Source organism: Vigna unguiculata, chromosome 3, assembly GCF_037176805.1.
Source record: "Vigna unguiculata cultivar grain cowpea cultivar isolate G323 ecotype 2 chromosome 3, ASM3717680v1, whole genome shotgun sequence".
NCBI lineage: Eukaryota > Viridiplantae > Streptophyta > Magnoliopsida > Fabales > Fabaceae > Vigna > Vigna unguiculata.
In genome coordinates, this window is record NC_140794.1 from 18296137 (window position 1) to 18310328 (window position 14192).

Below are 14192 nucleotides of genomic sequence, written 5' to 3' on the forward strand. Positions count from 1 at the left end.
TTCTCTCTCTTTCGTGATCATACAGATTGCAGCTAGTGAAGATTGATCTTGGATCATTCTTGGAGAAGGTGGTTGTGGTAGGTAGGGTTGTGTTACCACTGAGGTTTAATATTTCTTATGCTTTGTGGTTGTGCTTAGTGGTTTTCCAGGTCTGCAAGAGGTGTCTTGTTGTGCTGATTTGATTCTTGTGTAATTCAATAGTCTTTTGCGTGTGTTTTTGCATATTTTAGAAGTGTAAGGGTGTAAAAACTTTGTAAATCTTTTGAAATAGTGCAAAGTCAGGTTACCTTGATAAACTGGATGTAGCTCAGGTTTGAGTGAACTAATATAAAAATCTTGTGCATTGTTCTTTTCTCTAACCCTTCTCTCTTGCATTCCAATTTAAAGTTTAAAGAATTGTGATATAACCCATCTTTTTTACATTCTTGTGAGATTTAGTGTTATATACAACATTGATCATGTTTATATAACTCATTGGAACCTATCTTGACTAATCTTTCATATTGTTCTTGCTTTAATCATATATTGATGTTGAAAAGTGATGACTTATTATCAGTATTCCAAGGTGCACTGAATTTACAATTCAGATAATTTGAAGGTGCAACTACTTTATGTGACCATTGTGAAGTAATCAAGCCAGATTGAATTATATTAGATGACACTATATATACATATGATGTAATCAAATAGGATTCAATTATTATATGTAAAATTTGCACTATGAATACGTATAATTTGCACTATGATAGCCTGATAACGCATCATTTCATCAAACATATTTCTTATCTTATTATACGTAAAATATGCGTTATATACACATATGAAGTAATGAAACATGATTCAATTATATTTGAAGTAGCACTTGGACATTTGCAACTTTCAAATTTCATTACCAAACTTAATACTTAAGGGTCTAATCACCTAGAAAAATTGTACACATCACAAACTGAAATACAAATTACAACAAACTACTACATCACAATCTGAATTAACAACTAAAATTACTCTTTAGACACAAAATTACACAAAATATTAGTGTAAACTCCTAAGCCACAACAAAAAAATAAAACTTCATATTTCCCCTCTACCCTCTCTGCCACTAATTTCAACTTCAGCTTTGTATTCTTCCTAACCATTTTTATCACATATTTTTCGTTAGCAGCTATCATTTCATCTTCTTCCTCTATTTTTGGTTTGTCTTGCACCATAACTTCTTCACCTTCGTCAACCCATTCAATGTACTTACAATTATCATCACTCTACAGCCGAAACAAATACACATTAACAAAACCAATCATAACAAATTTGACTAACAAAAACAGAATTCAAATTACTTACTCTCCAATTCCTATATCTCTAAAAAAAATTCCTTTGTTCTTCATCGTGTTTGCTTACAAAAGCATTACTTTTTGCCCACAACCACATAATTTCACTCTTAGGCCCGAGAACCAAGTTGATGCACCAATACTCTTCCTTCTAGAACTCCTACGAATATATGCAGAGTTTTTGCCATGGAATTTCATCGTGAACAACTTGACATAATAATGGTTACCAAAAATCCCCAAATAAAACAACTTTACCCCATTCAATCTTTAGAAACCCTACACCCCAAATAAAACCCACTTACCCGTTCTTCACCACAACCTCACTCGAAGTCCAGATCGCTCTTTACAATTGAATTTCTTGAGCTGGTGTGACCCTTACCTAGTGCAGAGCAACAATGGACAACCACGAAAGGCAATTGAAGGTTTCACAATAAAACCTCACCCGCAATACAACCCTAGACAAGTCTCTCAAACACAACACTAACATAACAAAAATAACGTTATTTTAATTTTAATAATACATGTCATCTTAAAAGTTAATAGGTCATCTAAATTGTTTGCCAACTCATCACAGATTTAACACTGTTTAAAATGGAGAATGTTTTTCAGTTATTATGAAAGTAAAAGGATATTTTTATATGAACTTTGAGGGAAGACCGATTTCCAATTTAGCATATTAGTATAAGACAAAAAACATACTTATACCTAAAAACTATTTAAACATATAATCATACGCAATTAAAATAAAAGACATCAACTATATATATATATATATATATATATATATATATATATATATATATATATATATATATATATATATATATATATATATTTTGTTCTCAACTTTACACGTTTATATTGTCCTCGTGAGTAACACATCAACTTCTCAAAACAAAAGTAGAATCAACTTCTAAAAAAAAGAATAAAACATCAACTATACATATTTATACAATTTTTTTTTCTAGACAAAATTGTAAATCTTACTTTTCGCGTGTAATTTTTCGTTGACAAAACTATAAATTCTTATTGTGCAATTTTTTTGACAAAAAATGTGATGATGAATAAATTGTGCTTCAAAGAGTTTTATTAAACTTGAAATATATTATGAAAGCTAAAACCAAAACAACAATTGATAAATTATTTAGTGGTAAAATTGTTGTATGGAAGGTGATTTTAGACTAACTATGAGAGTTGTCATAAAGGAATCAAGATGAAATGTAGTAAAGTGATCATTAATTTTTTTTTTTAATCATAGAAAAGATGCAAAATTCTTAAATTGTAAATTGCATTAAAAGATAGTAAAGTTTTCAAGCTTGACATGCAAATTGGAAATTGCATAGAAATATTGCAAATTCAAACACACATTAAATCAAACAAAGACTACAAAATTTAAGGTAAATAGTTGATATCAAAGTTTGTTAACAACATTAAATATTCTGGTTAAATTGAAAACTCTATACGTATAATACTTTTAAGAAACACCGATTACACAAAATGATATTTGTTATAAAACAAAGTTGCAAGTGAATATCTGAGCAAATATGTTATTTATGCTACTATAGTTACAATATAAAACATTGATAACTTTATATATATATATATATATATATATATATATATATATATATATATATATATATATATATATATAAAAGAGGACAATAATTAGGAATTAAAATAAAACTATTATCTATATTATCTATTATCTATAATTGTAATTCAGTAATTATTATTATTTTTTTGGGAATTTAAAATTATTATCTATATTATCAATTATATAGAATATATATATATATATATATATATATATATATGTATATATATATATATATATATATATATATATATATTATTTTAATTTTGCTTAAAAAAATAAAAATAAGTAAATCAGAAAAACCAATGACAAGCTAAAAATTTCAATCCCACACCTCCTGTTTTGACGGAGGGATGACAACCGTACCTAACATGTATATTAATTAATGGATTAAATAGGTTTGAATTTCACATTTAAATACAAAAACTAAAAACATACCTAATTCTTAATTAATAATCACTTAATATGTTAACAAGCATTTTTTTTTTTTACCTACAAGACCAAGCATTTAAAAAATACTGTGCACAAAAACATATAACACTGACGAAATAATTGACGACTTTAAATGTGAACTATAAACGCATAATATATTGTTGAGAGAAGTAGCAAAAATCTACAACATGTACAATTGAAAAAGAAAATATGAACACAATAATATGGAATCGGAAGAAGGCAAAAGAATTTCACAAAAAGACGAATAAATTAAAGAATCCGACAAAAAAAAAACTATTAAAAGAACTAATAATTCATTATTTATCACTAATAGCAACTTTTATACTGAGACCAATCTTGATTTTCATCGTAACTGTCATCAGATTGCTCTAGACTATGAACTGCAAGTTGGTTTTAAAGTTTGATAAGTATTGGGGTGTGATAAGTGGAGTGATGGCGATAGGTATTGTGTTAGATCCCAGGTATAAAATTAATTTGTTGGATTATTTTTTCCCTCAAATATATGGTGATCAATCTGGTTATGAAATTGAAAAGGTGAAGATTCTTTTTAAGGACTTGGTAAGAGAGTATGAAATAAACATGAAAGGTAAGAAGTTAGTTTCTTCATGTCAAAATCCAAACATAAATATATGCCAAAGTGTTGATGGAAGAAAAGATGCTTGGAGGAGAGATTTTGCAAAACATCAGATTGCAAAGAAAAGTGAATCATCAAATTATAAGTTGGAACTTGACTATTACTTGGAGGAACCAACACTACCTGATTGAGGTGAAGAATTTGACATTTTAGTTTGGTGGAAGGCTAATGGGTTAAAATATCCAATTTTGCAAATGATTGCAAGAGATTTTCTAGCCATTCCTATCTCAACAGTTGCTTCTGAGTCTTCTTTTAGTACTGGTGGTCGATTTCTTACTCCACATCGTAGTAGATTACAACCAGACACTTTGGAGACATTGATGTGTGTTCAAGATTGGCTATGGACTGACATAGAAGGTAATTAAATTAGCACTTCAAATAACATATTTATATTCATTCAAATGATTGATTATGACAAATCAATTGATTTTCCTTTTCAGGTTCTTCAAAATTGAAAGTGGACAAGATGAAGCTTAATACAATACTAGAGGAGATAATTGATGATGATGTTAGTAGTTTTATTTTTAATATTTTATTCTAATTTTACTAATAGTGTCACTATGATTTTTATTGATGACTTTATTTGTGTTTTATTTGTTTCAGGAATCAAGTGGTCAACATGAAGATATTGGAGAGGAAACATAGATCTTAGACTGTTATTTTTAGAAGAATTATTTTTTAAATTTCTTATATTTGGGATGTATGTTTTAGGTACTATTAATTTGAATCTATATTTTAACTTTTATTTAGTTGTTCATTAACTTCTATTTAGATGTATGCTTAATTTTTTTTTTCTGCAATTTAATTTGGACCTCATTTAAAAATTAATAATTTTTTTTAAATATCCGCGGATATCCAACGGGTATCCGCGGGTTGAAAAATATCCGCAAGTATTTTTTATGCGGGTATCCAATGGGTAACGGGGCAAGTAACGGGTACGATTTTTTCTTGCGGGTCGGGTAGCGGATAGACACTATCTGTGCCCGACCCGACCCGTTGTCATCCCTAACTGCAATAGAATCTTCATTTGCTTTAACAGCTGCATCGTCCCCAGTTCTTGCAACCTCTGCAACAGTAATATACTCTGCGTAGAAATGTAGATTGATTCCACATCCCCACAACTAAAGGAAAAGATTAGAAATTAAGAATATTTCTCCGTTAAATAAGCCCCTTTCTGCCATCCCCTTCTCCCAACCCTATGAAAAAACGAAGTTACCATGCAATTAATTGCTTAAGAGAAATAATAATGCAAGAAATATTGTGAGAAGTACACAGAAATATTAGGGATCCTTTTTTGTATTCACTTTCCCTTCAAACTTCATCAAATTCAATCTCTGTGGAATAAATAAAAGCTGTTAGTGAATGGATTGTAACACAATTTAATGAACATGGTATTAGCCGTTTTGGTTTTCTATCTCTACAGTGTGCCTTTGTTTTATGGTAGAAAAAAAATAATAACTTCTGACCAGAAAAATAAATAATATGTAAATGTAAATTATTACTATAGAGCTGAGTACCTCTTGTTGGTGGAAGACATATTAGAAGTCATTGCCTCTTTTTTCTACATATACAGGAAAACAAATGGAACAGTAGGTCAAGGTCATTATTATCTTCAACATCCTCATTCAACGAGCTGTTTGCAGGTTTGTGAGCAGCTTGTTTTCCCAGTTGCCTCAAGGTTCTACCACCTTTATCCTCCTCACCGCCAATACAAGATCTTCTGTTCTTCTTTGGAGGATGTGATGTTGAACCATCCCTCTTTCTCTTATTAGCATCCTGATATGAGAGAATGCTAAATGACAAGAAATATTAAATAAATACAATCACATTCACAAATCAGATAAATGGAAGAAGAAAGAAGTGAACTAATATTTACTTGTTTTTCCCTTGTAACATCAGCATGCAAAATATCAGTCAAGCTGGATCTATGCCAGAATTCATAGATTCATAATCAAAGACATTCTCAACTGGACAGTCAGGATTCAAGCCCACAATTTCCTGATACCAATATAACCATGATCAATATTATTCAATAAAATAACCAATTTGTTATTTTTCCAATGACAACAGAAGAAACCCAAGGTCATTCTTGAAAGCAAAGGTAACTCACCTATATCAGTGGCAACTTGGGTGGGAAAGTCATCAAGGGATTCCAACCCACAAAAAATGTCTGCAGACTGTGAAGTACAAAATCTATCAATGTTTAGAAAAATAATGATAACGAAAGTAAAACACCACTTCCTTCAACCAGTACTATATATAGAGTGTGCAAACCTCCGGTAGCCTTCAAACTGGGTTTTCTCCCCTCTTCAAAGTCTTCCCAAAGCCACTTTCTTCCAACCAAGAACTTTTCCGCCGCATGCTGCTTCTTCCACCAAGAAGATTCCCGAGCCAAATATTATTATAATTCTTGATCTGCAAATTTGCCTGAGCCTGTTTCTTCCTTCCAAGGTTCGATAAAGGAAGAAAAAACGAAGGTTGCAAGAACAAGAGCCACGGTCTTGATATATATAGCAGCAAAAGAAAGTAGAAGAATATGGAGCACTCAGAGGGTAGCACCAGCACCAGCAGCAACACCAATTCCCGTATCGGAAATTATGAACTGGGTCAGACTCTGGGCAAAGGAAACTTCTCCACCGTGAAGCTTGCACGTTGCCTTGACACCGGAGACAATGTGGCCATAAAAGTTTTCGGCAAGTACACGATTCTCGCCAACCAACCCAAGAACGAGCTGCGCAAGGTTCTTTTCCTTTCATATTCATTCATCTTTACCTTGTTCCACTCTTCTATACCATGCATTCTTACCTCATATTTCATGCTGCTCAACGTTTTGCAGTTGGAGCGAAACTTGTTAATAATGAAAATGGTTAGACACCCTAATGTGGTGCATGTCATTGAGGTTAGATGGAACAACCGTGTGTTGCATAACTTAATTATTTCTTCATCTTCGAATTTCCCATTGCAAGTGACTTATATACATGCATGCGTTTATCTTGGTGTAGGAGATATATACCAAAACACATTTCTTTATTGTAACGGAACATGTAACTGGTGGGGAACTGTTTGATAAAGTTGTAAGACTCTTTTTTTCTTTTCGCCTTCTCATTTGGGATCAGAATCCTCTGTAAAGATTGTAACTTTTTTTGGTGCTGTTTTCCTGAACCAGACAAACTCCGGGAGAATGACAGAGCCCGAAGCAAGAACATATTTTCAGCAGCTTATACATGCTGTGGATTACTGTCACAGTAAAGGTGTTTCCCATAAAAACTTAAAGGTGAGTGAGGTGTTATGACAATAATATGTTGTTTCTTTCAGTTTTTTTCTAAGAGAGAAAGAGAGAAAGCTAGTTAACTGATTGATATTAATTTTCTACATATCTTTTATCAATTCTGTGTATTACAGCCAGAGAATCTGTTGGTGGATGCTGATGGAGTGCTTAAAATATTGGACTTTGGCATGAATATGCTGTCGCAACAAGTTGGAGTGAGTCAGTTATTGGTGAATAAATTTTCAAAACATTTATGTTGACATGCTAATTGATTTTACCCTATTGTTATTTTTAGCCAGATGGGTTGCTTCACACAGCACGTGGTGAGCCACAATATACCGCCCCAGAGGTGTATTTTGTATCTGAAACTTCAAATTCAATCTCTTTCTCTCACTCTCATATTTTTGTAATAATATCACTATATATACATAATCTCTCTTATCATACGTATATATATAGGTGAAAATGAACATCGGCTATGAGGATGCAAAGTCTGACATCTGGTCATGTGGTGTTATTCTTTTTGTTCTATTGGCTGGATATTTACCCTTCAAATGTAAAGACATTGCCACTTTATGTCTAGAGGTGACTCTCACTTAATGTTTGTGATGCTATTCTTGTATTGTTTGTTAGCACACCACATTTATGTTTTATTCATGAACATGGTGATTTATGTAATCATTTCTCAAATAATTGAACTCTGCCTGTTTTTAAATTTACAGATGTTTAAGGCTGATATCACATGTCCTTCATTTTTTTCTCCAAGTGTAAAGAGCCTAATTGAGAGAATCCTTGATCCCAATCCAGCTACAGTAAGTACTTGACATGTTCCACCCATGGTTAATTTGATTGAGCCATTATCTCATGAAATTAAAATGTTATTACATCACCTCTTTCTTATGGCATGGAACAGCGGATTGCAATTAAGGAAATATTGGAAGATGAATGGTTCAAGAATGGGCCTCAATCCCCGAATTCTGATGAAGTAAGTGTTAGTTTCAGTAGTGTCTGTAGTAACTCTAAAACCTTCTAATTAGCTTTAATATTGATTGAGTATTACTCAGCAGAGCTTATGTGTCTATCTTCATGTTAATGTACATTATTTTTATGAACAGAATTCACAGGGGCCTGCAGAACCTGCAGAACCTGTAGAACCTGTTCCCAAGAATGCATTTCAGAAAATGCGTGTCTCTCTGGGCTTCGATCATGTAGGAAATCTTCTGAACAAGGTATACAAAACCTTAAATTTAGTTAGATATCCAATTTTCCTGTTGATATTCCTTGTCATTAGATTAAGAAACATTATATACTTAACATATTTAGTTTAATCAATCCCCGTGTAATAATTCATCAGATTTTCTTTCGAGTCATTCACATGAAAAAGAAAAAGAACTCTTATGCAAGCTTTTGTTCTGAGGTTTGACTATATTATGATAAGGTTCTGTTTATTAGTGTTACTAATTAAGAACTAAGAATACACAAAACTTGTCTCTAATTTGATAATTCTGAATTTTTACTTGGTCCATTTTCTAAGAAAACTTGAGTTTTTTGACACCTAGGTACTTGGTAAAAAGGAAACAAGTTTCGTATCCAAATGCTCCGCAAATGAGATAATTTCAGGAATTGAACGTACTATAGCTTCTATGGGTTTTAATGTTAAGAAGAGAAAGTACAAGGTAAGAAATTTTTCTTTAACTCGTGCATTTCAATTTCTAAATAATTGCAACCACTAACGTTAATAACTTGCTATCTAATTTCTATTTCTGATAATATTTCTTATTACGCATTTCAGTTGAAGATTGAAGGGGAAAAGGATGAACACAAAGGTCATCTATCAATAGTCACTAAGGTACGTGTTTTTTAGTTCAAGATTTCAAGATTTAAGTTTATTACTTTTTCAATGGTTTTTCTAAGTTCTGTTTTTCAGATCTCTAAGGTGAACCCTTCCTTTTTCAAGGTTGAGGTTCGAAGGGATGGAGGAAATACTCTTGACTTTCATGAGGTAATTTCTATAAACTTCAATTTTCAAGGATATGTTTTATTTTAAAATTTTTGGTCCCATCCTTTTGTATTTTTCTTACAATAACAAAATTTATTTTTCTTGTTCACTAACTTAGCGGAATGAACTTTTAATGTTTGCAGTTCTACAGAGATCTATCTGCTGGGATGCGTGATATCATTTGGGTAGAGAAATCTGCCAACTCAGAAAGAGAAGATGGTATTAACTACGTAGTTCTCTACACATTTAAGTGTACAAAATAGATTGAGTTAAACATTTTTAGACATTTCTCACGTTACTCTATTGTTTATGTGCAGGTGCAAGTACATCAACTGCAAGATAATACATTTCTCACATAATTTGATTCACGTTACTCTGATGTTTACCTTCTTCTGGACATATTTTTCGTTTTATACGGTTAAAGGATTCTTACTTTTTTGATTTAGCTTTCTTGCGAACTTCCTATTTTTGGGTCGAATCGTAACTAACAAATCATGTTGATGTTTCAAGTAATATTTTTGTTTCCTTTTTACTGTTACTTGAATCGTGATTTTGATTACAAAGTGTATATTTGAATCATAATAAGCAAATCAGGGTTTGATCCTTTAAAATGAATAAATTGTGGTTTGGTTGATACCGGGAAATAATACTTTTATTTTTACTCAAATCGTGATTATGGAATTCATGATTATTTTAATATATATTAGACAATTTTTTTATATACATTGTTGCGAAAAACACCTTCGTGAGAACTATCTTAGGCAATACAAGAAAAAAACTCCTAAAACAACAATAAATAATTATAAACATCTCATTAAATTTCATGCACTCTTTTACTTTATCTATATCCGATATTTTTTTTAATATTCTTAATTCAAATATTTATCAAATCAAAATATAATAATATTTTATTTTATTACATATAACATTTCTTTGTGTAACATGACTAAAGTTTATTAGAAACAATAAATAGCATAAATCATATTATTAATATGATTATTCAAATGTATAAATATAAAAGTTTTATCAGCTTATTTATATAGATTAAAATAACATAAATTATCAAAATTTTACTTCAGAGTTTCGAAACTGTTTCAGTGAGGCCCAAACATAATCACAATATTTATGTTGTCGACCAATGGTGCATCGCTAGAAAACATAAAAACATACTCAAGTTCATAATAGTCACATGAAATATGTTTATAAAGGGATAATTATAAAAAGATCCACAATATTACTTGCAAAAGGTTGCTCTTGCATACACAAACGTCTACCAAGCCTTAAACATAACTTAGTAAAATTGATCTTTTGAATTTTTGTTACTTTAAATTAATTGAATTCCATATTAAGAATTATCTAATCAATAAAATATTTATTTAAGTGTTAAAAAATTATTACTTCTTATTTCAATATTTTTCCCATCATAATTACAATTAGACTTCCTAAGTTATATAATACCATATTCATAACAAATTTCAATTTATAAATAAAAAACATTTTAACATTATTAACCTCTTGGTTGTTAACTAAAAGAACATAGGGAGGGCACACAACAAAGTGATATATTGGACGTATATTCAATAAAACCACTTAAAACAAGAAAATGAGGTGCTTATATAGCAGCACACTACATAAAAGAATACAACTGATAAAACTAACAATTTGCTACACAAAAAATATTCTTGACATATTTGACTTAATTACTAACATTCCTCCTTAAGTCAAATTATCTTTGACATTAACTATGCCAATTGTATCTCTTAACCAACGAAACCTTTTTGTTCTAAAGGCTTTTGTAAACAAGTCTGCCAACTGCAACTCAGATGTGCAGTGTTTAATATTGAGTTTTCCACTACATACTTGATCACATATGAAATGAAATCTTGTCTCAATATGCTTACTCCTCCCATGCGATGCAGGATGCTTTGCCAAATCAATTGCAGATTTGTTATCCACCAACAACCTAGCTTTGCTTTAAAGCTCCACTTTCAATTCTTTTAGCATTGTTTCTAGCCATACTACTTGACAATAGGCTTCTAAAGCTACAATATACTCAATTTCACATGAAAACAAAACCACTATTGGCTCCTTAGTTGAGTTCCATGAGATTAGAGCTCCTCCAAGAAAGAAGATATATCCTGCAGTGCTCTTCCTACCACTCTTATCACCAGACCAATATGAATCAGAATATTCAACCAATTCTAATTTTGAATATGATTTTTCGTTGGGAAACAGAATCCCACAACTCATTGTCCTTTATAGGTACCTTAGAGTCCTTTTGACAACATACATGTGTGACTCCCTTGGATCTTGCATGTATCTACTTATTAAAACAATATTAAAACTCAATTCTAGTCTAGAATTCCGCAAGTACCTCAAACTACCGACCATCCCCCTGTAATTTGTTGCGTTAATAGATTCCTCATCAGTTGTTGGTTCCAATTTCAGTTTGGCCTCTGCAGGTGTAATTACAGGATTACTCTACTCCATTCAAAATCGTTTCAGTAGGTCTAGTGTGTACTTGGTTTGATGCATTACAATACCATGCTTTGTCTTAGTAAACTCAATACCAAGGAAATAGTTGAAGTCGCCTAGATCACTCATTTAAAACTCATTTAGCATTTGAAGCTTGAATTGAGTGATTTCTTCGTTGTTGCCTCCAGTCACCAACAGATCATGACATATAAGCACACAATCACCTTGTTTGCTTCAGAATCACCAAGTAGACTTCTTATTTATTCCATGTTCTGAATTGCACCTTTTGATCCTAATGAGTCTAAGGAACTGATATATCCTTTGGTTCCAAGCTATAGGAGCTTGTTTCAAACCATATAAGGCTTTCTTCAGCTTATAGACTTTCTCCTCCTATCCTTTCACGACAAAGCCTACTGGTTGTCTCAAGTATACATCTTCCTCAGAAAATCATTCAGAAATGATACTTTGACATTCAACTAGTGCATAGGTTGCTTGAAGAACACAACTAGTGACACCACGACTCACACCGTCTCTATCCTTGCTACTGGTGAGAAAGCTTCCCCATAATCAACCCCTCATTTCTGCAGAAAACCTTCACAACCAGTTTGACTTTATATCTCATTATATCCCCTTTTGGATTCATTTTCACCTTATAAACCCATGTCAAATCAATAGGTTTCTTCCCAGATAGAAGATCAACCAATTCCCAAGTCTAATTCCTTTCAATTGATGTTATCTCTTCCTTCATAGCTTTCCACCAACTGTTATATGTTGCAGCCTTATCAAAGCTCACATGTTCAAACTCTACAATTAAGGCAAAATGTACCAAGTTACCATTGACTGTTATATCAACATCATGCATCACCTCATAATCACATAAATGTGATGGTTTCTAGATTGTTCTTGATGACCTCCTCACATGAACGTCTTGGTCAACAAGGACCACATTGGTACTCTCTTCCTCTATCACGATTGTGGACTAAGAAATCTTATTATTGTGATCTTGTTATGAGATATAGGCAGAGGTTTCATCAACCACCTCATCTTTGTTGATATGCACTTAGCTTGTTTCAGGATCCAACATCTTGTAACCTCTTGTTGAGTGGAAACCAATTTCCCCTTATCATCCAACTTGCTCCTTTGCTAGTCAGGTATGTTCTTAAAGCATAGAAACCTGAAGACTCTCAAAGGTGCAACATTGAGTTTTACCCCACTCCAAGCTTCTTCTGGTGTAATCCTTCTAAGCCTCTTCATAGGTGATCAATTAAGAACATAAGAGGCCGTCAGAGCTGCCTTTCCCCATACCTCTTTCTTAGTGCTTGCAACTTTACTTTTTTGTGTTTCTCTCCATCCCCGTAAGTCTTTATCAAGATCTCCCACACTTCTCTGGTAGTAGTTTCCTTTTAAATCTTGTTAAAGATGTTGGAGCTTATACATTGATATGATAAGAATCGTGCATTGTTGTCTAACTTCTGTTGTTGCTTGAAGTGCTTCTTTTCTTCCTCAGATGCCTTGCTGCTTATTAGCTGACCTACACTGTCTTGGATGATTTTTGCAACATCTTGAAATCCAAAGACTACAAACATCTTGATCTTCCATTCATCAAACATCTTGTCGTCAAATACTGGCAAATCCCCCTGTATAATACTCCTCATTCTAGCCATTTTTTCGTAGATTCACTTGACAATACCACTCTACTTGAGATTCTTTTATGGATTTTCTTGATTGAGCAAGAAAACCAATTTTCTCCTCAAAGAATCACTCTTCTCTCTCTAGAACACTGTTCAAGAAAACTTTACGGATGACAAGTACTCACCCATGCAACTCTTCACAGGTTCTATCAGAATCGTGCTCCTAATACCATTGTCAACTAAAAGAACATAGGGAGGGCACACGAGAAAGGGATATATACGTATATTCAAGAAAATGAGGTGCTTATATAGTAGCATACTACAGAAAAGAATACAACTGATAAAATTGACAGTTTGTTTCACAAATACTCATGACATATTTGACTTAACTACTACCATTGGTGACATGAATTCTTATATTAATTTACAAACTCTTTAATGTTAAAAGTGTGATATTTTCATAATCACAACTTCCAAACCAATTTTTAACGCATCAAGTAAAGCAATAACGGTATAAATAGTCCTATTTTATCATAAACAATTATACTATAATCATAATTTGCTTTTCTTTTATATACACCCTTCAACAATTGATACCAAATTTTAAAAATGTCACCACATCATCAATATTTTTCTTAACACTACCTTGTTTATTATAAGTTTTAATCCACTGGGTTTGTTTAATATAAACTTAAATTCATTGCATCCATTACAATTTAGATAGTCTCCATAATTGCTTTAACAACCCACATGTTATGTTTTAATGTCACTCTACCATTTAATTCATATACAGATTGAACCACTTGCTAA

General features: G+C 32.0%; 1 protein-coding gene across 1 annotated transcript; it reads left to right on the forward strand.

Moving 5' to 3' along the window:
* Window positions 1-6545: 6545 nt before the first annotated feature.
* LOC114175110 (CBL-interacting serine/threonine-protein kinase 23-like) lies at window positions 6546-9619 on the forward strand. Its single transcript, XM_085670276.1, has 15 exons — window positions 6546-6749; window positions 6852-6908; window positions 7012-7083; window positions 7176-7283; window positions 7412-7492; window positions 7573-7626; window positions 7737-7862; window positions 8000-8089; window positions 8191-8262; window positions 8393-8506; window positions 8837-8953; window positions 9070-9126; window positions 9205-9279; window positions 9420-9495; window positions 9594-9619. The coding sequence occupies exons 1-15, from the start codon at window positions 6546-6548 to the stop codon at window positions 9617-9619; spliced, it is 1329 nt and encodes a 442-aa protein (XP_085526402.1).
* The last annotated feature ends 4573 nt before the right edge of the window (window positions 9620-14192 follow it).

Bases quoted from the DNA above. Each gene is read 5' to 3' on its own strand.
- LOC114175110 (XM_085670276.1), top strand. From the start codon at position 6,546: ATGGAGCACTCAGAGGGTAGCACCAGCACCAGCAGCAACACCAATTCC. The intron at 8,090-8,190 runs GTAAGTACTTGA...GGCATGGAACAG, and splicing joins TTGATCCCAATCCAGCTACA to CGGATTGCAATTAAGGAAAT. The intron at 9,127-9,204 runs GTACGTGTTTTT...TCTGTTTTTCAG, and splicing joins ATCTATCAATAGTCACTAAG to ATCTCTAAGGTGAACCCTTC.